Genomic DNA, 27,663 nt, shown 5'->3' with positions numbered 1-27,663 from the left:
TCCACATTCATTTAACAGTAGGGGGTGAGCAGGGCTTGTTTTACTTTTTATTCCCATAGTTTTTAGCTAAAATGTTCCTTCTAAGTCAGCCTTGGGGTTTCTGATAACCCATCTATCCCTGGTTGGGGCTGGGGAGAGTGAGAAGCTGAGGCGGTGAGCACAAGGTTGACCTCCACCCCAGCTCTGGTTGGCAGACTTGTGGCTGCCAGGAGGCCTGAAGGCCCAGCCCTTCTGTCCACAGCGGCAGGAGACCTCCAGGTTGGCAGGTGCTGGTGTTAGCCTGCATCAGAGTGGGTCCTGAGAAACATAGTGGACCAGGCTGGTGCGTTCTTTTGTATTCCCCTCTCCCATTCCTCCAACCTGTCACTTTCAAGGGCCTGACCTGGTGGTGCAGTGGCCAGAGGCAGTGTGGTCCAGTGGGCAGCATCCTCTGATGGAGCCAGGATGCTGGTTTCCAGGGCTGTGTCTTACAGTGGGACCTTGGCAGCTCCCTTCCCTGTGAGAAGTTGGCTCCAAGGTCAGTGCAAGGTAGCAGCCTCATTTTACTCTCAGTCAGCCAGTTGAAGGTTGTAGCTGGTATCTGAGTGCCCACTCCCGAGGCATGGACTCCACAAGAGGAGACATGGCCTGCCTGAGGTCACATAGTGGGAGGAAGTCAAATGGAGATGGGAAGTTAGGTCCCTGCCTTGGGGGGGGTCTGTATTGCTGGAGTTACACCTGGCCTGGGCGACTCCTCCGCTGTGGTTAGGGGTTGCGTTTGCCTTAGCAGAGGCCACGCTACAGCCCAAGGGCCCCAGTATCCTGCTTCTTGCCCAGCCCTAGCTGCATGGACCCTAAACTGCCTCTAGCTTCCTTTGAGGAGGAGCCAGGGACTTATCCTCATGGCTGCTCCAGAAGGACCTGGAAGGACAGGATGGGGCACAGCAGGGCAAGATGCCTGGCTTTCTGAGCCCCCATATACTCTCAGACCTTTGCCTGCCTCACCAGTGTTGCCCTTTCTCTCCTCCTACCTGTGCCCTTTGACTATTGATGCTGTCTTCAGCGGCATCTCAGGGCAGTTGCCCTGACCTAGCAGTCTCTTACCTCCTTGTCCCACAGCCTGGGCCACTCCTCAACCAGTGATGGCTTCCCTGATGGTCTAACCCTCCTGGCCTCAGGCTCATTACTGAGGAAGAACCTTGGCAAGCATGTGAGTATCACAGCCCAAGAGAGTGATGATGGGAAGTGACAGTATAGGGGCAGCTGGGGACACTGAAGCAGGAGCCACCCTTGGGACACCTTCCTTCTATAGGGCTTGACTCCCCTGGGGAAGAGGTTCAGGCCAAGTGGACTGGCAGGGTGGGTCTTCAAGCCTGCAGCCATGGGTTGACTGGGACTTGGACATTGAGCTCCAGTGTTGGAGCCACACCAGCCTGGATGCAGGTCCTGACATCTGCCCCTCGCTAGATGTGACCTTGGGTGGATGACTTCACCTCCCTCAGCCTTGGCTTCCAAATCTGAGAAATGGTATCAAGCGCTTTATCTTAATATGATTGCCAGGAGTCCATGGGTTGCACCTTTCATGGGGCACTATGAGTACCTCCATTGCCTGCCTTGGAGGGCAGACACAGGGAGGGCTCTGTACTCTCATGCTTTTCTTGTGCTTGGCACCAACACGAGGCAGACAGACACAGCAGTCTGGAAAGGAGGAAAGGCAGGGGTCTGAGTCTTGGGCTCTTGACTTCTCTCTGACCTCTGGAAATGGAGCCACTAAGGGGCTGGTAGCTTGGCAGCCAGATCTCCCCTTAGTCCCTCCTCTCCCTCCTCACCAGGACCTGAGTGCCCTGAGGTCCAAGCCAGAGTAACCAGTGCCTCTAGCATAGGGAAAACCAGTCTCACTCACCCTATCTCCTCCGTTCTCCTGGTGCCAGCGCCAGAGATGAGCTGCCTCCTTTAGCATGTGTTGTGGAGCCCTAAAGACAGAACAGCAGGAGAACGTGGGGCTGATGGTGGAATCTAGGTTCTGCAGGCACCTGAGGTCTTGAGGGATGTGCCTGCTACTCGCCCAGCCTCCTTTGAGCACAGGCAAAGGGGTAGGAGTCCCTGATGAATGTACTCTGGAAGAGCAATTCCCTCCCCTCTTCTGACAGTAGAGGAAACTGAGACTTTGCCTCACAGCTGGATGCTTTTCCCAGCTGCCATGGCTCTCTCCATGGGTCCTGTCTAGCTCCTTTATTGAAATGTGCCCTTTCTGCTCTCCCCTATTCCACCTGGACCCTGGGCCATTAACTTCTCTCAGTCCCCCCTTAAGCCCTTGGGTAGCTCCCCATGACCTGAGTGTGATCTCTGTGTCCTGCAGAGTCCAGGTCTGAAGAGGTGGGATGGCTATGAGAAGGGCCCTGGGGAGCCCTCCCAAAGCCCTATCAGTGCTCTGAGTAAGCGTCCATCAGAACAAAGTGTTCCACTGCTGATTGGCTTTGAGAGTTACTTTAACCTATTCAGGCCAACATGACCCTCCCTATTCACTTTCGGATTCTTTTTTCCACTGCTCTGGACTCCAGCCTCCCTATAGAGCTCTCCATTCCCTACACACCCCTCCTTCCCCTTGCCCCAGCAGTTCATTCATCAGGAATGCCCTTGCCTACCACTTCCAGTCCAAGATTATTCTTTTCTTCAAGTCCCAGCAGAAATGCTGTCTCCTCTGGAACACCCACTCTGACCTCTGTGTTCTCCCTTCTACAGGTACCAGTGACATTCTACCCCATGCGTTTGGAACCTTTCTGTGTCTATCTCATCTCTGGGGTCCCATATGGATCTAGCATACTGCAAGCTCAGTGAATGTCCACCAGTAAGCCTATAGTATGTGCATTTTCTAGAATGGAGCTGGAATTTCCCATGTGGCTCACATCTGACCTGACAGCAGCTCTCACATATTCTGGGCAGCAGAGGGAGGAAGCTCTGAGGGCCTGGCCTCCCACCCGAGCCAGGCAGCTGTTTGGGTTGAGCCATAGCCACTAGGAGGGCTCAAGTGCAACTAATCTCTGCACAGTGGCCACGCCAGGAGTACAGGCTGTCCTTGGCGGCAGCAGGGGCGGGCACCAGGTTTCCTGGAGCTCTGGGCCCCAGCCAGAGTGTTGGCCAGAACAGCAGTCTGATCCCCGCCTCATGACCCCTCGGTTCTGGGACAGGCCGTCTGGGCAGGGATTGAGACCGTCAAAGCAACCCTCCCCCTCCTGTGGTCAGCAGGATGATGGCCCCAAAGATACCCACATCTTAATCCCCCAAACCTATGAGTGTGTTACCTTACGTGGCAAAAGGAACTTTGCAGATTTGATTAAGTTAAGGATCTTGAGATGGAATGATTATCCTGGATTATTCAGGTGGACTCAGTGTAATCACAGGTGAAAAGGCGAGGAAATGGATTCTCCCCAAGAGCCTCAAGAAAGAATGCCATCTTTCCAACACCTTGATTTTAACCTGGTAAAACTGATTTTGGATTTCTGACTTCCAGAACTGTAAGATGATATATTTGTGTTGTTTTAAAACACTGAATTTGTGGTTGTTATAGCAGCAATTAGAAACTAATACAGATTTTGGTACCCAAAATGAAGTGCTGCTCTAACAAGTACCTAAAAATGGAAGTAGCTTTGCAATTGAAATTTAGAAATGGGAAAAGACTGAAAATTTTTGAGGTGCATGATAGATTGCCTTGAATGCTTTTCCTCTGAGCAGTGAGGTGGCCGGGGTGGGGGTTGTGAACCCTCTACAATCTGGAGACATGAGCTGCCCAGGCCCACTGTCCACCTAAGAAAGGGGCCCAGCGTGGGCCCCAGAGAGTCTGGTCCGGGCACTGGGAGTGGGTGGAGAATGGGACTGAGACTGGGGAAGAGAGAGCAAAGCTGGCCTCCGTGGCCCATATCCATTGGCATGAGGACCACCTATGCTCTCAGAGATGATCTCAGAGACTGGATCTGAGCCTGTTCCTGGCTTCCATGGAGTCATGTGGTTGGCCCAGCATGCCTTGAGTTTGTAAGGATGAGCAGAGGGTGAGTAGGTACCATGTCTGTGAAATGAGTGCAGTAGCCCCTGACTCTAGGGGCAGAAAAGCAGCTCTGGCCAACACTCACCCCTCCATGTAAGCCTTGGAGATTCGGCTCCTTCCAGTCACCAGGCAGTGCCCAGCTCCTGCTATAGGTGTGGGCTGGGCTGTGTGGCTGGAATAGAATTTAGTCATTCCTGGGATTCTCAGCCTCATGGTCCCCAAAGCTGAAGTGGCTAATTGGAACCCTCGACTCTGCCTGTCCACGCCTGGACCAGGACCTCACTCCAGATGAGGGACACTCAGTGGCTCTGGAGGCACCATCCCACCTGGCCAAGGTCTGGGGCTCCTGAAGCCACAGCCCCAACTCAGGAGCCACATGGAGAGCTACTGGGGGGCCAGACATGGGCTGACGTGACTCATGCTGGGTCTGAGACTGAGAATCTGGGCGATGGACAGTCTGGACACCTGAGTTCAAGGGTCAGCTTAAGTCCCCTGATATGCTTTGGATGAAGCCAAGAAGGCCTGTTTGTATTGGCAGGGGTAAATTGTAGCAAGACACATGTCCAATCCCTGATTCCCTCTCTCTTAAACAGAGAAGGAAGGGGCTTACTCAAGATCATATAGCGCTTGCCTCCTGACTCCTGATGCAGTGCCCTCAGCCCCCATTGCTTCCAAGGGCCCTTGGTCATTTAATTGGATGGCTTGTGCGGCTGTTTTATATGGCTCTTCATGTAGCTCTGGGATGCACAAATTGTGGCTCATAAAGTCCTCAGGGCCAAACGGCTGATGTCAGCTCCATTAGCCCAACTGCACCAATGGGTGTGTGGACAGATCTGGGTCCCATCTGAAGCCTTGGTGGTAGTTGTGAGGAGAGTGGGATTTCCCCCAAGTAAGCGGCTCCTGCTCTGAGGGAACTGGTGATGCACCGCTGAAAGGACCTTTAGGCACCTTTGGCCTTGTAATCAGGAATCAGATGTGTAGGAGCTTCAAATTCTGGGACCACTCCACTTCCGAGACACACTCCCCTCAACCATCCTATAGGAAAATGGTCAAGAAAGGCCAGTTTGACAGTTCACAGAGTAGGAGAGGCAAAGGGAGCTTACCTCAGCCTTGCTGGGAGCCCTAGACTGAGCTGGCCTCCACTTGGCCCCGGCCATGGCTGAGGATTCAAGGTGAGGTGGCTCAGACCAGCTCTGCCCCAGGGAAGGCAGGCCTGGCCTGGTGGCCCCTTTCCAGAGGCTGGGGTCTCTCCCAGAGACTCTGCCTCTCAGGGCTGGGGATGCCACCATATTGCCCCTTGTACTGAATCTGTAGCCCTCTCCTGGGACATGAGTTTGGGGGAGTGGAAAGATCAGATCTCCCACCTTGCTGAGCCCAGGGAGCGGATTGTTGGGGCTTGAGGCACCCACAAAGATCCCTGTGTGTAGATGAGAATATAAAGGCTCAGCAGGCCTGGGCTGGGGCTTGAACCCAAGTCTCTTCTTTGGCTCCCAGCCTCCAGCCTTTCATCAGCTGCAGACCCCGACCCTGCCTTGCTTTCCAAGAGTGGTCCTGCCTGCCAGGAGAGGCAGCCAAGGCCCTTTGCCATTCCTGGAAGTCAGTGTGAGGCCAAGCTGTGTGGGCAAGCAGAGTGAACCCCAAGCTAGAGCTGCCTGGGCCTTGCTTGCCCTTGGACCTTGCAGCTGAGCGAAGTATCCAACCAGCGCTCCCTGGGCCTTCCTCCTCCATCTCCTTGCCGTCATTTCTTGAGCTCCTGCTGGGCAATGGGCCCCAAGCAGCTGCTTTGCATTTATTAGTTTTAATCATGCTACCTCACACACTGGGTTTTTAATCATCTTCATGATGAGGAAACCAAGGCTCAGCAGGGTGCAGGTCACACAGCTGGACTGGAAGGGAGGCTGAGGCTGCTTTTGCTGCCCATATGACTGTCAGAGACACTGAGGTCAGCATAGCTGGATCCTGGGCTGCTCCCTTCAGGGCTCAATGCAGTGGTCCACCTGGGCTTATGGATCCTCGGAGCAGGAGCAGGGCTTGCCAGGGCTGATCCCAGAGGGCTTTCTGGAAGCCCAGTGTTTACGCCTATGGGCTCTTCTCCTGAGCTGTGTGCAACATAGGCCCAGACCTCGGTCTTCCAATCCCTACTGTGTGCCAGGCTCTGGGGAGATGACATCAATCAGAAGAGCCTATAAAATATGGAGATTGAATGGTGCACCCTGAACCAAGTGCTTCTGGGATTATCTCATTCGCCCTCAAGATATCCCATAAGGCAGAGTCTGTGAACCATCCCATCTTACAGACAAGGAAACGAACTGAAAAAGGTTAAGGAGCTTGCTCATATGCTGGCTGAACTGGGATTCTGGCACAAGCAGAATGACCCAGGACCTGGGCCTTTGCCATCACACCAGGCTTGAAGAGGATGAGGCACAGGACAGGGATAGAGCAGGCAGAGAGGGCAGTCTAGGCAGAAGCCTGGAGGCCTGAAATCATGTGAACAGAGATGTATAGGGGCAAGGCAGTGATGGTGGTGAATGCCCTTGGATGAGTTCTGAATGCATTTCTGGATACCAGGGGCCTAATTTAAGTTTCAGGGTATCTGAAGATCCAGATGTTAACATTTGGGGATGTAGCCTGGAGGCAGCACTTTAGATGGAGTTGAGAAGACCACCCTTCCAGGCCTGAGGGCTGTCAACCACAGTGACCAGGCATCTCCATGTGTAATGGTGCCATGTGCCACACATACTTTGTCATCAATCCTGTCTGCATGTCTTGGGCGCCTTCCTAGGCCCACTAGACAGATGAAAAGACTGAGGCTTAGCCTGCCCAACATCACACAAGCAGGAAGTGGCTGTGGTAGCATTTGAGCCCAGTCCTCTGACATCCCAGCTGGAAGGAGAGTGAGCAGGCCAACTGAGGCCAACTGCAGCTCAGGGCTCCAATTCCCCGAGGGGCCCCAGTGCCAAGCTGGGGTGGCCCCAGGGCTGACGTGGGCTTCCAGGGCAAAGAGGAAAGTGGTGAGTCAAACAAAAAGCACCAGATGTGGAGTGAGCTTTCCCCCCTCCCAGCTGCCCGGGTGCCAGACTTTCACACCCCACAGAAGAGGGGCCCACTGGGGAGGGGAGGGCAGTGAAAGTGGCTGCTACTGGAAGGAGGTTCCGATGTACTCCGGATGTGGGGTGGGACTGGCTGACTCCCAGACTCTGGTTCCCAGCTGACAGGTGGGTGAGGAAAGTGAGTCCCGTCTCTACATAAGCGGGTATAAAGCCTGCCGTATCATGGGAAGCACAGGTCCTCAGGTCTGGGTGGTTCCGGGAGGAGTGTGTGGATGTGCCTAAAACTCTTCTTGAAGGCATTCCACAGCTCAAGAACTGTCCAGAGCTCCCCACTGCCTGCCTGCATGGAAACCCTGCCTCTTGCTCATTCTGCCCAGCCCTCTTGCCCAGATCCCTAGAGCTGTGGAGTTTGTTCTGTTAAACTAAATTTCACATGGAACTCAAATAATATATATTTTTTTAAAGATAAAGACAGCATCTTAAACATAAATATATTTTATAAATTCAAATTCTCAACACTTTGTCAGTGTTAAGTCCATCAAGGCGAATAGTGATGAGTACTGTCGTTTGAACTGGGGGCTAGGGTGGAAGTGAATCTTATGTCAGCCTCAGAGTCCAGTTTCTTTCGGTGTTTGATTTTGGTGGCACAGGACCAAGTGACCCCTGATTCTCACAGATAAATGGTTACAAAAGTAGCAGTGTTTCCGACCACCTTGCAGTCTCCTTCATTCGCAGGGACAGCAGGAGAAGCTTTATGCCAAGCTCAGCCCAAATCTGGTTCTCTGGACACACAGGAAAGATTCTAAATGATCATAATTTGGTGTTGTGCCCATTTGAGTCTGTGTGGGGTTTTTTTAAAATTGGGCTTTTTCAATAGTTAAAAATATGAAAGAAAGAGGGGGAAAGGAAGAGAAGGGAAGGAGAGAGGGAAGGATGGGCAAGGGAGAGAGAAGGAACTCATGTGGGGCATCTGAGGATGCCCTCTCTCAGATTCTTGGTGAGGTTAGCCTCTGCCTCTCCTGGGAAGCCCACCCTGACTGCTCCATCCCTACGGGTCCTAAAGGTTCCAGTGTCTCCTCTCACCCAGCATTTGTCCCAGCAAGTGAATCTGGACTGCATGCTCCTGAAAAGTCTTTGGAGTTCACGACCTACTCCTGGCTCCAGCATGGACCTTCCAGATACTCAGTCCCTGGTTCTGGGGTGGGGAAGAAGGCCCCAAGCAGGGGACAAGGACTAGGGGCTTCCCTACACCCTGTGTGGTGCCTCTAGGGGTGGGAGGACTGGGGAACCCAGTGCCCCTGAGAGTCTGGGGTTTCTGTACCTTCATTTCTGGGAACTTGCTATGCTTTAGAAAGAGAGAAATGAGAAGCAAAACCCTAAGGCCCCAGCACACCCCCCACTCCTGTCTTCCTTCCGCTGAGTCACAGCCAAGAACCCAGCACCTCAGCCTCCTCTGAGGCCATCTGGGTGGGGTGGAATTCAGAGTCATGTGAGGACACAGCATCCGGGACAGGTCCTTTTTTCCTGCCAGTATTATCTGTGAGGGGCCCTGGGTTGCTAAGGCTGAAACTACCTCCCAAGCTTGGAGAAGGGGTGACTGAGGTCCTTATTTGTCGTGTCCCATTCCCAGGCATTTAGCATCAACTGTAAGACAGATGAGGTGGTTCAGGTGGGAACCTGTCATGGACTTGGACATCAGCTCCTCCTGACAGGCCTCCAATGAGTGGTTGGGTCCTTAGGCTTGCTCTGGTCAGCAGTGGGGAGCCATGAGGGCCAGGCCACATCACACGTGCACATCACAGAACCTGCACACCTCTACACAGGTGACCATAGGTACGTGCATGGTGACAGGTGTGGGACTTGAGCACTTGGGTCCATGTCCATGATCACAGGTGTCCACACAGGGCCTCCCTTGGATGGGGGAACTCCAGGCTCTGGGAACCAGTTCAGGACTGTATGTGTGTGGCATCTGTGAGGGTCCCTGTGTTGCTGAGGGTTGAGGCTACTTTCCAAGCTTGGAAAAGGGGTGACACGTTCTTAAGGGATGTCACCCTGTTTAGAGGCCCAACCACTATCTCTGAGTCATGGGAGCTCATGGGAACTCCCATTTTATGGAAAAGAAAGCTGAAGCCGAGAGGGCCTATGAATTGCCCAGGGTCACACAGCAAGTTGGGGAAGATCCGGAGGGGAATGAGCCAGACCCGGGCACCTGTCCATGTCCTTGACCTTTTTGGCCTGGTATTTGGGGCTTGGCACCCCTTGATGGCCACACTGCATCAAATTCTGGGTTGATTCTCCCAGCAAACCCACCTGGGGACCAACCACAGTGTCCTCCCAAGCCTCACTGACTATGCCCAGGGATTTCTCACACATTACATTGCTTTTTCTGTCCTAGCTGCCTGGAATGCCCTTTCTCTCAAGTAATCTCTGTCTCTCTGTGTCTGATTCCTCAGATAAAATCCAGACTTGCAAATTCTGCTGAAATTCTTCTTCCACTTTCTCTGACCCCCCTGGAACTTTCCCCTGCCTCCAGCCTCCCTCAGCCTCTGTACCCCCTCACTCCCACCCACTGTTCACCCACCTATTCATCATAAAATTGACCCCCAGAGCCCTAGGCTGGGGGTACAGGGTTCTTTGGGGCTGAGAGAGTGGGAGCCACACCCAGGCCAGCTCCGCCCTCCAGACTTTGCCAGTCACTGGGGTGGGCCCAGGAACCAGGAGAGGAAACAGGGCCTCTGCCAGGCCTCAACCTTTGCCTGCAACTCTGCTTCTTCCCTGACGGTCCAGAGGCCTGGAGCACTGTACTCTAGGCAAGATTGACCCCTCAGAGTTTGCTATTCCAGGTTTTTCTTATTCCCCTGCACCCTGAGTACACCTCAGCTGGGAGCTAGAACTGTTTGGTAGGGTGGAGGGTAGGGTTTGAACAAAGAGTAGAGACCCCTCAGATTTGTTGGGTACTTCTCTTGTATTAAATGGCCCCAGACAGAGTTTTCTGCTCCTTTCCAGAGCTCTTGCCTTTCACTTGGTCTCAGGAAGCAGGTGAGAGGCTGCCTTTGCCCTATGAGACTGAGCCCCATCACTGCCTGGCTATCCCCTCGCTCCCCTCCACCCCTGACTGGGAGCCTAAGATTGTCAGGCCTACCCTTGGTGCTGGAGTGTGAAGGAAAAATTGACACTAACACTGCCCACAAGGAGCTCATGGCCTAGTGGAGGACAGAGGCAAGTAAACAGGCCCTTATCCTTGGGCCCTGCACCGTACATTCAGTCACTATCTGCTCAGCACTGTGCCAGGCACTGGGCATGGGCAGTGTGCAGATAAGGCCCTGCTCACATGGAGTATATCCCTTCACACTCAAGTTCCCACACAGCAGTTGCAATGCTTGGCTTGAGGTTTGTCTGCCTCAGAGGCCAGCTTGATAGGTGACCAAAATTGCCAGGGAGCTCACCCCCTGGAGTAGCCCTAAGCCAGCGAGGGGTGGCAGTTGGTGGATACGCACCCCAGCTTCCTTATCTCTTGGGTAGGACAACTCTAAGGTGTGTTCTGCACCATCTCTCAACCGAGGACTGACCTCAGTTGCCCACAGAGGGAACCCACTTATTAAGAAACCTTCTCTGGCTTCCTTTCCTTCCCTGTCTCACTTCTCCTCTCCTCCATGTCAGAAACTGGGAAGGTGCTGAGATTTCACCCAACCTGCAAGCTAGCAAATTGTCATACTGCTGAGGATGCTGGCAGAAGACACAAGACTCCTGCTTTAGGAACAAAGGTCAGTTTATTTTCTACAGTAACAGAGTAGACAGAGGATCAGCATTTTCTTGTACCACTTCCTGGAACCCCAGTTCCCACAGAGTGACCCAATAAGGGCCAGATGATGCCTGCACATGCAATGGGTTGACGAGAGGAACCCTGAGCTCAGGGAACCCAAATCTTTTATAACAGGCTGTAAGCAAACTTGCCCAACCTTTGCCCCAGAGGGAGCTATTATCTTTATTAATGGTGGATAAAACAAATCTGCCTTTTTCCCTGGAGGGAGACAGTATCTCTACCTTCTAAGGCTGTTCACTGTAATCACCCTTGAAAGTGTTACTTGGAACAAGGGCAGTCAGTGCCTCTACCAGCAAGTGTACAGAAGTGGAAGACAACCAGGAAACATTGTCTTCCAATACCCTACTGGTGCTTCTTGACATCACCTCTGAAATAAGCTATTTATGTTTGGATCCTTGTCCCAGAGCCTGCCTCTGGGGAAAACCCTCCAAGAGTGGGAAGATGACACTAAACGGCATTAATGGATTTCTGATGTGGTTCTCATTTCTCCAGACCTGTCCTGCAAATAATGCAGGGGAGCCACACGAAGGAAGGTTTTTCCCTACCCAGAATCAATACTGTTGTGACTCCCAGGGAGGTGCTCTGAGGGACTCTTAGGGTTTCATTTTTCATGTTTAAATATTTAGTCCATATAGAATTTATCATGGTTGCCTGTGTGAAGTAGACATTGCACTTCATTTTTTCCCAATTGTTCCACTGCCATTTATTGGAAATTGTACCTGGTCTGTCACTCCTCTAATCTGCCTGGAGCCTATTATGTAGAATGTATCACAAGCACACAGATGATCAGTTCACAGTAAGTGGACTAGAGAACATGTGGGTATCACCATCACTGGTGAGGTGACACTCACCACTGGCACAGTGCGAGACAAACCCAACACTCACGGTGACACCATTCAGGCCCCAGGGAAATGCAGGGGGTTTTGAACCAGCCTCAGTGTTCACAGAGGATCTGAATGTGAATTGGGGAGGTTTATTTCTATAAAAATATTTAAAACTTAATAGAAATTTCAAAAAGTTGAATAAAATTTTAGTTTTAAATCTTTTTGATTTAGATTTTTACATTAGTTCATTATAACTCAATAGTTTGTATTTTGACTTAATTTTCACTAATTTTGATTATTTTAAAAACAACTTTTTGGACTATATTATAAATACTTTCAGTTTTAAAATATTTTAAATTTAATTTAGTTCATATTTTTGTGACCTTGGAATTTAATATTTTATTTTAACCTGTTAAATCACTACTGCTAATAGATAGAAATTATGAAAATCTTGATTAGAAAACATAATATTTTTCCTGGAATAAAAGCAAGAACAGTAAATGTTACAGAAAAAGTATGTAATACCTTTTAAATTAGGCACATCTTTACCTTCTGACTCACATCACTAGATGCCTGGACATGAGTAACAACTCTTAAACTCAAGCATATTTGATGTCTGACTTTCTGATATTTTATATGAATTTGAGACATATAAAAACTGCAGATTTACAGATTTATTATTGTTATGAAAGTTTATTTGTTGAGTAGGAGGATAGAGCATATTTTATTAGCAGTTTGTGGCTTGATTTATGATTTTAAATATTTAGATTCTGTAGTGAGGGCCTCTATTTGCCTTTCGCCTAGAGCACTGTGAACATCAGGGCCTGTGCTCCTGTGGAAGGAGCGGGTGTGTCCAGAGTTCTTCCTGCTGCAGTAAGGGCCAGAGAGAGAGTGCTTCTGGGACTCGTGTCTACATGGGCTCATGGCCAAGGGGGAGTCGGAGGAGTGGGGTGGGACTAGGGAGGAGACCCCAAGGAGAAAATTCATCAAATCTATACATTTACTCCTCACCAGGATTCTGTAAGATAAGAATTCATGACTGGCTCAAGTTATGCAGGGTGCCTGGCTCTGGAACCACCTATATGTAGCAGGACACCAGTGTCCCCTGCAAACCCAGTAGGTGCCACCTAGCAGCTCTTCCCACTCAGGTCGGGTGATTCCAGGTTCAGTCCTCCCATGGCAGCCTCCCAGTCAAGGCCAGCCTGGCCTTGGTGCAGATGTCATGGCCTCTGAGTGGTGGAGAATGCAGTGCTCCCACTGCCTGCTGCTGCAGGTCATGCCAGAGAATTATGATAATGAACTAGGTCCCTAGGCTGCCCCACCATCCTCCTGCAGGGCTCAAAGGACCTCTCAGTCACAGCCCCACCTCACAACCCCCGCCCAGGCACTGAATCTCAGCCCTTCTCAACCCCAGGCCTGGCCTCTAGGGGATGCGCTGGGGGCCCCCTTCTCTGTGACTTGTTGGGGGTGGGTGGGTAGCAGGCCTGGGGCTGTGCTCAGTCAGATCCAAGGATTGACCTGAGGACATGAGAGGAGAGGCAAGGGAGAGGAGAGTCTTGGCCAGTTAGGGTTCTCCATTCTTCTGAAGGCAAACAGGTTCTGAGTGGTTAAAAGGCTGCCCCAAGCCCCAAGGTCACCCAACCAGAGAGGGAGAACCTTACTTCTCTGTGCCAGCCCTGACATGCTCCCCGGTCCCCTCAGCCAGACTTCAAGGCCACTGCTGACCCTGGGACCCTGTGATAGGAATACTTATGGCAGCTCCCTGGAAGTGTGACTAGGCCCCAACCCAGTCTCAGAATAGGGTCACAACCCTCATGGCCTTCCTGGGGGCCCTGCAGCTTCTTTTTATTCTCTAAATAGGGTAACTATGGCTCTAATGGGCCAGATGTGTGCTCAGGATGCACAGCTGTGCACCGGTGGTAGGATCACACCAAGTGGCCTGACACTGGAGCAGGCCCCGTACCTCAGCTGTGGGACAGGGATCTGAGGGAGAGGCCCTGTAGGAAATGACTGGCCTGAAGGAGACACAGAAGTCCTGACCAGAAGTTGTCTGTCCACCAACAAGGGACTCAGCAAGCAGGGCCTGGCATTTTGCTCTCCCTTCTCCCTCTTAGCCCTTCATACCCCTGGCTGCTCACTCACACCTAACATCCCGCTTTCACCTGTGTCCCCACACCTGCACAAAGCCCTTCTCCCCAGGCACACACTCCCCTTTTCTCCCTACTCTTTCTGGTTGTCAACACTGTACCTGTCCCTGGGCTGGACGCTAGGTACTGAAGAGGCTGCACCAGATCTGGGCCTGTCCTGGCAGATCCCTTAGAAGGGCCCTCCAGACTCAGTGTCAAGATAGGGGAGTCTAAGGGGACACCCACAATCAGAGAGGGCTTACTGGAGGCAAGGACCCCGGCTGAGGCCTCAGCACCACATTCCCTTACCTAGGTCACAGCCCTGTCTCTGAGCCTCTCCCTGGAGTGGCCAGGAGGTTCCAGGAAGCATCCCCTCGCTCTGCAGCGCCAATTCCAAGAACTGAGGCTCCTGGCAGCTCTTGCCTAGGATCCTTTCCTAGAACACAGGCCTCACCCCGCCCAGGCTGCTGGGTCTTATTGGGCAGCTGGTGGAGGAAGGGAGGGAAGGGGTGCCCTGGGCGGGGCCTCTGGGGTCCAGACACTGAGAGGTGGGCTTAGGCTGTCAGTCTGGAGGGGGTGGCCACACTAGGGTTGAGGGGGAGGTCAATGTGTGTGAAGGCATTCTGACTCCCTGCCAGCTATGGGGGCGGGGGTAGGCCCAGTGTGTTCAGCTCAGAGCCTCCCTGCACACACAGGAGACTCACCCTTTAGTCTCAGAACTTGGGCCCAACTTGCTCCACTCCACCCTCCATCCCTCCACCACCACCCCAAAGTCCCATCTAGTAGGCAAATGACACAAGCCTTACTTTGGCCCCAGAGCAGGCCTTCATCAGATAACCTCCAGTGGTACAAGCCAGGGGACAGGAGTGGCAAGTTCTGAGCAGGGAAGGGGAGTGGAATAGTCAGTTCTTGGAAGGACATGACACCTATATTATTAATCTTGTTATAATTTCACCCTGCCTGATTATGACAGAGGAAATCATCTCACCCCACACCCTCAACAAGTTGGGTTGGGTAGGTGGGGTTGGGGGTGACAGGCCCTGATTCGTGGGCAAGGACAGGGCCCAACTTCCCTCAAGGTCACTGGGCCTCCCCCTCTGGGGCGTGTCCTCCACACACCCCGCTCAGCCTGAGCTGGCACCAGGCCCGCCCACCCGCCTGGGACCTGCCAGATCACATTGAGCAACCAGTTCCTGAGGAGCGTTGAAGGCTGTTTGGTTTAAAATTAACTCCCCCACTCCCCCCTCCCCTGCCTGCAGGCCTCCTCTGAGTTCTTGGAAGAGGCCTCTGCTCTTACTTCCTGGGAAGAGGCCTCTAGCCGCAGCTGCTTCGATTCTAGCGAAAACATCTCATCCAGGGTGGGGGCGGGGGTGCCCATGCCACGCCTTCTCTGCCTTCTACCAGGCCCAGGGATCCTCGTGGAGCCTAGCACTCCCTAATTCAGTCACTGAGACCCAGAGGAGATGGGGAGGTGGGGGGGATTATCACAGTGCTGAGAGGGGGTGCTACTGCCCCAAAGCTCACAGCCCCGGATCAGGCATCTGCTGGCTCTGAGTAGAGAAAAAGGGCTATAGAAACCCAGCCTGGGCACCTCTGGCATAGAGAGAGCGTGAGCTGATCATACTGACAGCAAACTCAGGACTTTGGTCTACTTTGAGACATATATGGCCCAGAGAGATAAAGCAATCTGCCCAGGGTCACCCAGCTTTGCCTGCCTCAGCTCAGCCTGCCCACTAGATGCCAGGGTGACAACACTGACCTGGGCAGGATGCCGAGGAGCCAGCCCCCTTAGGCACTCACACTGAGGTTAAGAGCTCTCTATTAGGACACTCCTCTTTGTCTCTTACCCACAATCCTCTAACTGCCCTGGGAACCCGTCTTCTGGATAAGCCTTCGTTTTCCAGTGTCTCCTTGCGCTCTTTGTCTCATGGGCTTTGGAGAAAAGATTTCCTGAGAACCTGCTCTCCTAACAGCTCCTCCTACTCTACCCGAAGGAACTGAGAAAAACAAAGGAATGTTGGCCAAGTGGAAAGGTCAACACGCGTGTGTGTACACACACACACACACACACACACTGTTGTTGCTCAAAAGTAGGACTGGTGGCAGTAGGGAGCAGAGAGGGGCTTCTTTGGAGAGGGCTGAGGGGTCAGGGGCACTTTTAGAACAAAGGTTTGGCTCAATCCAGACTATGAGTGAAATCCTCACTCCTCATGGAGGAGGAGCCCAGCTCTGGTGACAAGAATGGCACAGTCTGGCTCCTTGGTGCTGGGTGTGGGGTGAATCACTCCCTCTCCAGCCACACCATTGGAGTGTAGGTCTCCCTAGTGGGGGCTGTGCAAATGAGCAATCCTAGAGGACTGCCTGGAGGAGTTGTGGCAGTCTCAAGTTCCCTCAGCCCTCAGAGTCCACTTCTTGTGCTCTGGGCCTTGCCTGCTTCAGCCAGGCCTGGGTCATGGAAGCAACTGTCTTTCCATTGAGCATAAAGCTTTGGCCACACAAAAACCTCCTTCTTTGGGTCTGCTGCATCTCCTGCTTAGAGATGAGCATCAGCTTCTACTCACTCCGTATTTTCCCAAAGCCAGGCATGGCTACTCTCCAGCCACTCTGTGGCATGGGCACTACCACTATTTCTGTTTGACAGATGGGGAAACTGAGGCTCCAGGAGGTTAAATTATCCGCCTGTGATCCCAGGGTGATTTTGAAGGGGCTGAAATTTGAACTCTGCCAGAGTTCTTTCCACTTGGCTAATTTGCCTCTTCAAAGACATCCCCAGGGAACTTTCATGGGAAGCTGTGTGTGTGTGTGTGTGTGTGTGTGTGTGTGAGAGAGAGAGAGAGACAGACAGACAGACAGACAGAGAGAAAGGGAGAAAAAGGGAAATAGAGAAATTTAGCCAAAGAATGGCTGTTTTGAACCTATTATAGAAAGTATGTTTTCTCCTCCCCAGGCTGGAGAGACCTGAGAAAACTCAAGTTCCAGGGAGATTCCCTAGGATGCATTGGGTGCCTAACACAGGCATGAATAAGTACTGGAGAAGTTAAGGAAGACTTCTCAGAAAAAGAGCATTTGAGTTTGGTTTTGAAGGGTGAGTAAGAGTTTGTCCTGGCAGAAGTGAGGAAGAAGGATATTCCAGGATGAATGATATAGTTGGAGGACTGTTTGGAGGAAACCAGAATGGAATGGCTTGGCAGTTTGAGAAGCCATATCTTGGAGCCTAGGGTAAGACATGGGCGAGGTATGAGGGGAGCCTATGAAAATCACTAAGTGGGGAAGGCTGGACAAGATTGGGTTTGCAAGCCCCTCACTCTGAAGACGGTGGTAGGGCTGAAGGGGCCGATGAGGAGGCCATTAGGATGGTCCAGTCAGGTGAGTGACCAATGGTAAGCCTAGATCTGGGCAAAGCAGCCAGCAGGAGCAGCAAAAGGATAGCTTGAGAGGGATGAGGGGCAAAGGAGAGGGACTTGGAAATCAACAGGCTAGGGAGTTGAATGTGAGGGTTATCTCCAAGGTGGGAGGAGAGTGGAGGCATGTCTAGAGGGCAGTGAAGAGTCCAGGTCTCGACAAAGGGAGTCTGGGGGACCTTGAACCAGGCATTCAAGTTGCCAGAAGGCAGCCAACTCAAGTTCAAGAGTTCTAGGGTGGAGGGGGACAAGTCCTGGCCTGGGATTCAAAGCCCTGGGTTCCAACCCCATATGCCTGCTTCCTTTCTGGGTGTCTGGGTGACTCTGCCTCTCTGGGTCTCAGGCTTGCAGCTTTGAAATAGGACAGACCCAGAGGCACCTACCCAGCTTACCTCCCTCACTTATAACAGACCACTGAGGGCTGGGAGAGTAACAGGCCTGAGGGAATCCCATCTCCCAGGTGTGGGCAAGGGTAGCAGATGGCCTAGTCTCTACTGGAGCTACAAGAGAAGTTGCTAGACAGTTCGACTGGCTTAGCCTCCACCCCAGCCCATGCAGAGACCAGACAAAAGGTCTATTCACGAGGACTAGAACCCAAGGCCTTGGTTGGCAAATGATGCCTTAGGGTGAAGGGCTGGGCTGGAAGAGAGGGCAGCATCAGAGCTGGTGGGGTGAGGGGCTGCTTATAGCTATGGAGAGTTCCAGCCAGCTGCTCTGCAGGCCCCATGAGGCCCTCAGGGGCCCACCTGCCTGGCCCACCTCTCAAAGGGGATTAAAACAATGGACAAGGAATAGCTACAGTGACAGCTGCCGTGCTGCCAGGTTGAACTCTCTCAGACTTTTCTCTGTATCACCTCAAATAAATCCTCCTGGGGCCCCCCTGTCCCCTCTGAGAGCTGTGCTGTCACTGTTTCATAGCTGAGGAATCTTCTGAGGTTCAGTGAGTTTGCGGGAAACCCCCCAAAACCAAGTACACAGAACATGATGCACTTGTGTGCATCACTTGAGGGAAGGTGGGGGTAAAAGCAGGATGTGGGGGATGTGCTCACCAGGACTAGACCTCCAGGAACCTCCTCTACCTTGAGTCTCAGAAGTGGGAGCCCCAGCCTGCTGCCCCAGATTGTCCATTGGAATGACCCCTTGGGCAGCTGGCTGTGTGGCCTGCCTAAGCTGGGGAGGGGGCCCCACACCCTGCAGTCAAAGGTGGAGAGGACACATTCACCAGGAGAGGATGTTGAATTCCTGGCAAAGCTCCAACCTGCTTTATATTAAAACTGGTCTAACAGGTTGGCATGAAAGGGCTGCCCAGGCTTGCACGGGCTCCACTTCTTCTGGAGGAAGAGGGCCTTTGTGATGTCCTCAGAATCCTCCTGTCTTCTTGGTCAGGACTTATTTCAGGCTCTTTGCCCTTCTACTTCACTGTGGGCCAGGTGTGCAGGGTGGGAGAGTTCCCATCTAAGAGTGGAGCCAGCCCAGCCATAACCCCTGCCCTATTCAGACCTTTCTTTGGCTCTGATCCAGCAGGATTTGCTCAGTTGGCAGATTAGAAGCTGGACACAGGTACAGGGACCCTGATGATTCAGGGGGTGTTAGGACACTCCGTGATCATGAGTGAAGCATCCCAGCAAAACCTTTCATTGATTGACAAGAGAAACCTGGATGGCCTAGTGCCTCTGTCCCAGAGTCTTTCTAGAGGGACATCGTGAGTTCAAGGTGGGACACCACACAGGATCAATCTCTAAACCCACCTACCCTTGGTCTGGCAGAATCCTCCAGGGCCCAGCCCCTAGCCCTAACTCCTGCCCCCTCCTCCGGAAAGCCCTCCTGAATCATCCCACCCCTTCTGCATGCCCCCAGGGCATTGTGAGGGCCAAGGCTTTAGCATGCCAGCCCCTGGGAGGCAGAGCAGAGCAGCAGTTACACAAACAGCGTCTTGAGTCAGGGTTTGAACCCCGGCTCTGTCCCTCACAAGCTGTGTGATCCTGAAAAAGCCACAATTTCTCTCTCTCAGTCTTACTTACCTCTTCTGCTGTAAATGGGGACAACCTCTTCTGGTGTGGAAGGCTGCAGTGAGAACTTAATGGGGCACGAACCCCACCCAGATCACCTAGTTGCAGCCCTCGCCTCCTCCACTCTCCACCACACCCTATTCTGCCATATCCCATACCTCTCAACCTCCTTTCTGGGCTCCAGCCCCCAGGCCCTCATTAGGCCATCCCCATTCAGCTAACAGGTTCACCCCTTAGAAATGAGTATCAGATCATAGCATTTCCTTTCTAAACTCTGAAGAAATACTCCATCACACCAGAACACAGTCCATGTGCTCCCTCTGCCCTCTCTACCCATCCTGTCTCTTCAGCTCTCCTGGGCAGCCATCCCAGACTTCTTACTCCTGATCTTACCAGGTTTGTTCCTGCTTCAGGGCAGTTGCCCTGGCAGCTCCTTCCACCTGGATATCCTTTCTCTAAGTTGTCTGCATAACCAGCTCCTGCTCTTTGTTTGGATGTCCAGGATCAGTGCCACCCTGTTCCAGAGCTTTCCCCAACCCTCTCATTTGTGGCAATGTCCCCACCACCCAAAGCCACTCTCTTCCCTGCCCCCTGCTTTGCTTTCATTTCACTCTCAAAACCTGTCCTGAGTGCCCATTTGTCTACTTGTTTATTATCTTGTTTATTATTACCAGCCCATGAGCCCCACAAGGTTGAGGAATGTGTCCATCTTGTTCCCTGCTGTGACCCCAGGGCCTGGGTGAAGTCTGGCCTACTTGGTGCCCAAAGAGCACATGTACTGGGAAAGGATTTAATTGGTAATGGGTTACCACCAGTTATTGTTTATATGTGGTATCTTTCTCCCCAGCCAGTGTGTGCTCCTTTCACCAGCCCAGAACCACCCAGGGGTGACTGCAGTGACCAGAGGATTTTCAGCATCTGTTAGTCTGGGTCTCTGACTTGGGTCTAGGGCCCAATGGCATGCCCTCCACTAATCCTGTTCTAGGCAGGCATCACTCACTCCCCTGATAGGTAAACGTGAAAAGAAGACTGAAACATAAAAATCTTGGAGGTCAGAAGTAGCTGCCAGCTCCTCCTTAGGCAAGAGCTAGACCCTGGCTTGGGCTGAGGTGAGGATGAGGGGGATAGGACCCTGTTGTCTAGGACACTGGTTCCAGAGACCTTAGCAGGTCTTAGCAGGCAGGGACACAGGGATAAAACCAGCATTCAAGAACAGCTCGCCTGAAAGCTGCCCCCCAGCCACCTGTCTTCGCTGCCTCCTGTAGTGCAGGGACAGGTGGGTAGTCGGGACCCTGAAGGGTTAGCTCTGTTCTGTGCCTCACCTCCTCAGACAGTCCCCTGCCCCCTCTGGGCCTCAGTTTCCTCAACTGTGGAGTATGGGTAATGTTTAGACACTCCCAGGGTTGTGGTGAACATGACATAAAGTGCAAAGCCTTTGTCCATTGCCAGCACCTGGCGGGCACCCTGAGACTTCTCCCTTCTGTGGACAACAAAGGGCTTCCTCCTGCTCCAGCAGCTTTCTCTCTGGGCCATGGCACCAGGTGGGAAATAGCCTGCCTTTGGCCGCTCTGTGTCCACTACCCCACTACTGGGTACTTGATCTGGGGGTGGAGCAGACAGAGGGGTCACCTCAGGCATTCTGGGAGTCACCAAGGGGCTGAGATCCAGGCTGAAACAATGAGGAACCAAAGACATCGCTGGCAGGGCCATGGTGACCTGGAGGAGGGCTGCTGTCGGGCCCTGCGGCCAGCAACAGACAAGGTGCCAGGCGGGACATGTGGGCCTGGGCCCCACTCCCAGTACAGAGAGCCCTCACCCACCTCTCACTCACTCTTACCCAGTAGCAGGTCCTTTCTTGGCCACAAATATCTCCATGCCTTCAAGGTCCTATGCCTCCATAGTTCTTGCTTTTTATCCTTTCCTGCCTCCTCCTTAACAACATGTCACTCCTCACACCTTCCTGCTTCCAACCTGCCAGCATTTGCCTCTTCTCAGCTGTAACTTCTAATTGCCTAGAGGCTAAGAAAATAGAAAGGTTAGAACTATTTCTAAACTAAGTGTTAAAAGGCTATGAATGAGGTTCAGAGGAGCTTTCCTGTGAGGTACTCAAGTAAAGGGGCAGAAAATTTCAGGACATGGTGGGATTCCAGGTGCTGAAGTGCTCCAAGATCAGACCATCAGACAATGGAGAGTGTTTACATTTTAGTTGCTCTTCCACCTACTTCTGGTTTCCAGGACCCTGAGTGCGAGAAGAGAGTCCTCAAACCCCAGCCAGCTGGGCCCAAACCCCATCACCACACCTCAGGTCAGATCCTGCCAGCTTACTGGCCACCATCCCCAACTCAACTGTCTGCAGCGCTGCACAGAATGACTCTTCCCCAGGCCTCCTTGTGGTTGGGAATATGAGCTTCCCAGTCATGCCCTGGTGCCTTTGCACTCCCTGTAAAGTGACTGGCCCTGACTTCTCTGACTGTTGGCCTCCTCATCTCAAAAGACGCTGGCCCCTGGAGCTGTCCATAGCACCCATTCCCCCCAGAATTCTCCACTTTGTCTTTAATTGACATCTCCTGTCTGTACCTCTATCAGGTCTGATGCTCCTCTGCCACCACCCCAAACCTGGCACTGGACCCTGCAGGCAATCCAACTGGCCTTTACCTCCTGCCTCCCACCCTCCAGAGGGAACAAGAGGAAAGGAGTGGAGAAAGGCCATTCCCTGCCCCCTCCACTCTTCAGTGGTCCACTAGCAGGGCTGCTCAGCCACATAGGTCTCTGGGCCTCTGCTGACGCAGATATAAAGTGGGGGATAACAATAATAAGATTGAAGGAGACAAACTGTGCAGAACTCAAAAGAGGCCCCACTGAGGGCTCTGTAAGTGAAAGATACAATTTTATTGTCGTTACAGAAAAATCAGTGGAAAAAAAAAAAGACTACCAAACTGTTTTTCAAAGTAATAATCACTTTATAAAGTCTTATCAGATATGTATTTCTTTCCCTCTCTCACGTGCAGGCACCTTCCTGGGCAGGAAACAGACCCAGAAGAGCTGGAGCAGCAGCTCTCAAAGTAGCATGTCCTCCCCACCAGCCCAGCACCCACACTCATGCAGGGCCTATGCCTCAGCGAGACCAGCTCTGTGCAGGTAGGGCTCTGCCCTGCGAGGGGGTGAGCGGCCAGCTCTGTTGGGCTCTAATGCCTTGGCTCCATTTTCTTGTCCATTTGCCCAATCTCCCAAAACAAGGTTGGGGGCAGAAGAGAGTGGACACTTTCACAGGGGGTGGGGCAGCACCAGGACATCCAGGACTGCCTTGGGTCCAGCAACACATCTCAGAATGGGGCTCTCCACCAGGAGGAGCTGGAGAAGCTGGGGCAGGGCTGGAGTCTCTGGAGCACTCAGGGCTCAGGGCAGAGAGGTATGGTTGGCTCACGCTGAGATCAACCCAAGGAGAATAAATAAATAAATACTGTATAACTGTGCAGTCCTTCAGCCTGGCCTGCTCTCCCATCAGGGGACTGTCACTGTTGACCTCAGTTCCTCTGGCTGCCATCCTCCCTGAGACAAAGGCTGGCTGGAAGGAGGGGGCCTGCTCCACTCTGTGGACTGAGAAACCAGGGCCAGCCAAGTCTATGCAGTTCAGGAGGCCACAGTAGGGAAGTGGGGGCCTGGGCCCAGCCCACAGGGTGAAACAAGGTCCTGCCTGTCTCCCTGTCTTCTGACAGATGGCCCACCACAATGGCTGCTGACCTCCAAGTCATGTGACACTTCCCCCTACCCCTGGCCCCAAGCTTTGCTCCTGCTGACTCTTCCTGGTCCAACTGCCAGATGCATGCAGGCACCAGGATAACTGGAGGAGGGATAGTGGGAGCCCAAGTCCAGCTAGGGCCGGCATCCCCTCTAGGATCTGGCTGGGTGAGGCTAGGTGATGCCTGGACAGGTCAGAGCTGGAAGGGGTACTGTCGGAGGTAGTCAGCCATGCGCCGGGGCAGTGGGAGGCAGTCCACGTCAGCCACCAGACGGTTGATGACGAGGCGGCACAGGTGCTGCAGGCTTCGAGCACTGCTTCTGCGCACAAAGGGCTGCACCAGTTTTAGGTGCACAGCAGTAGCAGGCAGTGCTGGGTCACCAGGCACATCTTCCTTAGGTGTAGACAGAGCCGGGGTAGGTGCAGGGTCAGGACTGTCGCTTCGGGTATCTGCAGCACAGGAGGCCACATAGTGCTGGACAAGGCTGACCACATCTGGGAAGGCCAGGATGCGCGGCCTGGACAGGCAGTTGGAGTCCAGGCGGAAGCTGGAGTCTGCATACTCGATGCGCACGTTGGTGGGGCCGCGGGTGGTTTTGACAGACAGTGTGAACAGGTAGCTGGGGTGGGTGCTGTCGCGTACTAGGAATGTGCCCTCTGGCATCCTCTGCAGGTGTTGCCGGGCCTCGCTGGCCGTAATGGAACCCCAATACCAGCCTAGGCAAGTGTAGAGGGGGCAAGAAAATGGTCACAGTGGAAATTAGCTGGGGGCACCAACCCAGGGCAGGGCAAGGCTCAGCTTCTCCCTTCATATGTCCCTAGGGAGGGCTGTACCTCCCCCATCAGACTCTTCTGGGCAGGGCCATGTCTCTCAAATTAGACTCAAAAGGCAGAACTAAACTTCTCCCATCAGACTTTCCAGGACAAGGCCTGTCTTCCTCCTCAGACTCACCAGATTCTCGAAGGTAGGAAAAGGTCTTGGCTATGCACAGCAGATCCTCCTCAGGGTCCAGAACCTTGGGCTCACTCTCTGACTTGGCTGGGGTCTCGTCGGCTGCCTCCTCCAGGAAGGTGCCAGCAGGCAAAGGCTGCATAGCTGGTTCGGGCAGCTCCAGGGACTGGGCCCACAGAGGCCGCTGCCCGATCTGCTCCACAGCCAGCAAAGGACAAGGTCTAGAAGAAGGTAGATGGGCAGTGAGTGGAGGCCCTGTGTTCTCCCTATTTCCAGGGATCCCCTATGCCCCAAACTGGCACATGACCTCCAGCCAGTCTGTCTCACTATGAACCCCAGTTTCTCCTCTGCCCACCCATGGGCTCAATGAGACCAGTACCCCACTTCCCACTTGTCATCAGTAAAGGCACCTTGATTACTTTCCCCACATATGAGCCCTCTTTTGAAAGAGACTTCTCCACCCTCCCACATTTATTAAACAGTAATTACAATCATCCCTCAGTATTCATGGGGACTGATTCCAGTTTGTGGGGACTGATGCCAGGAGCTGCTGTGGATACCAAAATCTGCTGATGCTCAAGTCTCTTATATGAATGGCATGGTACACTGAACACATGGGGCCCTCCGTATCCATGGGTTTCACATCTGCCACTATGGAGGGCCAACTGTAATCTCTGTATTTTGGACCAACCAAATACACAGATCATTCCCTATATGCCTTTTTAGCTCACAGTGGCCAGTTGGTGTCTCCACCACACTGATAGGATTCAATGCAAAGAGGCCTTACAATGGTGCTCTCCTGGCAGTGGTGGGCTGATTAAATGGCACTAGTCCTGGTTGAGCCAAGGGATGAGCCTGTGCGGGGTCCTCCAAGAGGCCCCAAGATTATGGTAGGATGTCTGAGGTCACATGTGACCTCTCCAATGATAAGAGTATCTGTTGGAGGGACCTAGGTCCACACTATCCAGGGCTTAGAGGCCAGAATAGTCTCCCCAAACAGATCAGACTCCCATCCTTTTCTCTGTTCCTCCAGCTGAGGGTCTGGGGTAGACAGTGGCCTCTAAAGGTGCTGGCAAGTCCCACCTCCCATAAACACAAGCTCCCACTGAAGGGCAGGGTACTCATTCCACCTTCCGGATCCCACCCTGACAAGCCTGCCCTACCAGGCACTAGATCTTATACAAACCTTGCTCTTCCCTAGACCTCAGCTTCTCTACCCGTGCCCCACCCCTCTCCATGAGGGTTCCTAGCAGCCCAGACACTGAGGGGTTTGGCCGCATTATATTCTCAGATGGCTAGAGTTGGGTTGTTGAACTGGCTGCAACTGGAGCAGTAGCTTCCCTTTAGGGGAAACCCACCCAGCATGGTGATCCTGGGGCTTCCTGGGAGTGAGGGGCATGGTCCTGGTTCCCAAGGAAGACTGCTTGTCCTCTCCTCCTCATCACAAAATCCTCAGGCCTAAGTTCTGGGTCTGGTCCCTTGCTGGATCTCAGGACACCAAGGTAATGAAACCCTGGGCCCTGCCCTAAAGGAGAACTAACAATCCAAAGTCATAAAAGCAAAGAATGTCATGGGGAAGTCAGGGTCTGCCTGCTCCTGAGCTGAGTTTGCTAGGCCAAAGGAAGGAGTAGCGGGGAAGGGACAGCAGGCAGAAATGACAGCATGGGTAAACACTGCCAGGTATTGCTTACGAGGCAGGAAGAGGTGGGCAGGAGCCGACAGCAGGAGCCAGACACAGGAACCAGATCTGGCAGTGTAGGTTATAGGTGACTCTTAGAAAATTTTAACAAATCAGGGCCCCATGATCACTTTGAGGAGAAGGGGCCCCAAGACCCTGGCACACCACAGCCTGCTAATACTTCTCCACCCCGACTCCCACTGCACTACAGAGCCCTGGAATCCCTTTTGGGGAGCTGGAGGCTGAGTTCCGAGGAACTGACTGGTGGCCTGCCTGCTGGGATCCAGGGCTCATCTCAGGCCCAGGAGACTTCCCGAAGTAGGGTAGGCTGCTAGCTGGTCAGGCCAGATGGAGCCCCCGGAGTTTAGCAGGGCACATGTGAATGTGGGTACCTCTAGGGCCAACATGGTGTCTGGGTGTGTGAATGGCTGTATTGGTCACCACAAGCTCCTGGTGAGTGAGTGTATATCTGGGAGGGGTGTGTCCACAGCTGTGTCATCGTCATGGTGGGGGCGGTGGCTGGTGTGTTCCAGGTGTGGGTGGCTTGTACGTGTGTGTGCCTACTATGGAGCTCAGCCTGTGAGTTCTGCCTGGGGACCAAGCCAATTAGGGCAAACAGCCCTGAGGGGGGATCCCTCAGCAAAGCCAACAACCCAGACCTATAGTGGAGAATCCCTGCTCCCTTCCTCAGGAGGGCACCAGCTGGTCTGTGGCTGTGTGTGTATGTGTAGGTCTTAAAAATCTCACTCCCTGACACCCAGCATCTGAGGTTCCAAGGGCATCTTCAGCTGGAGCAAAGTGAAAGAGAGTGTGGGACCCCAGAATTGGGGGGTTCCTGAAAACAAAGGCAGTGGTGGTGTGGGAAGGTGTTCTAGAATCCCAAAATTCAGAGAGGAGGAAGGGAGATACTGGAGACAATTAAGGAGAAATACTGAATTATTTCTTCCTAGCACCTAGTCTTCCTAGCACCTCCAGGACTCCTCCCTGGAAACAGGACTGCTCAGAACAAGGGGTACTTGAGCCTCACTCCACCTTCCACCCTTCCTCATTTGGTACCATGCCAGTTTTGATAACAGCAGCCACTGGGCCACCGAGCTCTCCCTGTCTGTGGAGCACCCACTCACATCTTTCTCTCTCCCTGGAGCTTTCTGAGCTCCTGTCAGATCAGTCTGGAGAGCATCAGACCCCTTGGTTGAAGGGGACCCTGAGGCTCTGGGCAGAAAGAACGTGCTAAGAATGCTTAGCTGAGGCCAAGACTGTCTTATCAGTGCCCACCCCCGCAAGTCTTTGGGAAACTTGGAGAAAGCAGGGCAGGAGCCAAGTTCCTTCTCACACTGGGATCCCAGACTGGGCTGAGAGGAGGGGTGAAGCTATTGTGGGGGTGCCCCAGACAGGACGGGGCTAAACCTAGGCTCTCCCAAGAGCTGCTTGTTTAGCAGGTGCCACCCTGAGGAGAGTCAAGGATCTCAGGCTGGCTTCTCCAGAAGAGCCTAATTGCTAGCAGGAGAGTGGATGACAGGACAGAGAGGGGCAGGGGCTGACCCAAGGTCATCAGTATGCCACCAGGCCAGCAGGCCAGGGTAGAGCTTTCTGGGCCCAGAAGGGGGTCTGGGCAGGTGAGCCAGGTCTTGAAGTCCGCGCTGCCTGAGGCGTCTACCTGCTTCGGCCTGAACCCCAGCTTAGCCCACCCTGTGTTTCTCCCGTCGCCAGTCGACCCTCAGTTTCCCTACCCACGGTGCGAGTAGAGGTGGTGACGATGTTGTCACCCCTCCCTATTGTCACTCCCGAGGTCTTTCCGGCGCTTTCTGACCCGTCAGGCTTTCTTAATACTCGGCACCTAGCACGAGGCCAGTACCCTGCCTTGTGCCAGCTCGGAGGCTGGGCGGGGGCGAAGAACAGCGCTTACCCCTGAACGCAGAGGACCATGTCCCGGCAGCGGCAGCGGCAGCTCCGGAGCTGGGGCTCGGCCAGACGGCGGTGGCTGGAGAGAGCGGGTCGCGCTCGCAGGTCTGGGTCCCGGGGCGCACAGGCGGCGGGCAG

The 27,663-nt window shown here is 53.2% G+C and overlaps 2 protein-coding genes across 13 annotated transcripts in view; one reads left to right on the top strand and one right to left on the bottom strand.

The window, feature by feature from the left end:
* HEMK1 (HemK methyltransferase 1, mitochondrial release factors N(5)-glutamine) overlaps positions 1 to 27,566 on the top strand; it is a 38,082-nt gene extending 10,516 nt beyond the window's left edge. For 6 of the 12 annotated variants that reach the window (XM_074344809.1, XM_074344808.1, XM_074344806.1 and 3 more), the window contains 2 exons: positions 1,099 to 1,189; positions 22,263 to 22,703. In XM_074344809.1, the coding sequence (XP_074200910.1) occupies positions 1,099 to 1,189; positions 22,263 to 22,703 (532 nt within the window). The other 6 variants (XR_012499995.1, XM_074344810.1, XM_074344811.1 and 3 more) reach the window with 6 other exon arrangements.
* Positions 22,125 to 27,663, bottom strand: CISH (cytokine inducible SH2 containing protein). Its single transcript, XM_010969116.3, has 3 exons — positions 27,530 to 27,663; positions 23,946 to 24,166; positions 22,125 to 23,710 (listed from the first exon to the last, which is right to left on the bottom strand). The coding sequence occupies exons 1-3, from the start codon at positions 27,547 to 27,549 to the stop codon at positions 23,187 to 23,189; spliced, it is 765 nt and encodes a 254-aa protein (XP_010967418.1). The 5' UTR covers positions 27,550 to 27,663; the 3' UTR covers positions 22,125 to 23,186.

This window comes from Camelus bactrianus, chromosome 17 (genome assembly GCF_048773025.1).
Source record: "Camelus bactrianus isolate YW-2024 breed Bactrian camel chromosome 17, ASM4877302v1, whole genome shotgun sequence".
NCBI lineage: Eukaryota > Metazoa > Chordata > Mammalia > Artiodactyla > Camelidae > Camelus > Camelus bactrianus.
Note: the sequence above shows the minus strand (reverse complement) of the source record. Positions and strands in the feature narration are given on the sequence as shown.

Bases quoted from the DNA above. Each gene is read 5' to 3' on its own strand.
- CISH (XM_010969116.3), bottom strand. From the start codon at position 27,549: ATGGTCCTCTGCGTTCAGGG. The intron at 24,167-27,529 runs GTAAGCGCTGTT...ACCTTCTTCTAG, and splicing joins ATGGTCCTCTGCGTTCAGGG to ACCTTGTCCTTTGCTGGCTG. The intron at 23,711-23,945 runs GTGAGTCTGAGG...ACACTTGCCTAG, and splicing joins TTCCTACCTTCGAGAATCTG to GCTGGTATTGGGGTTCCATT.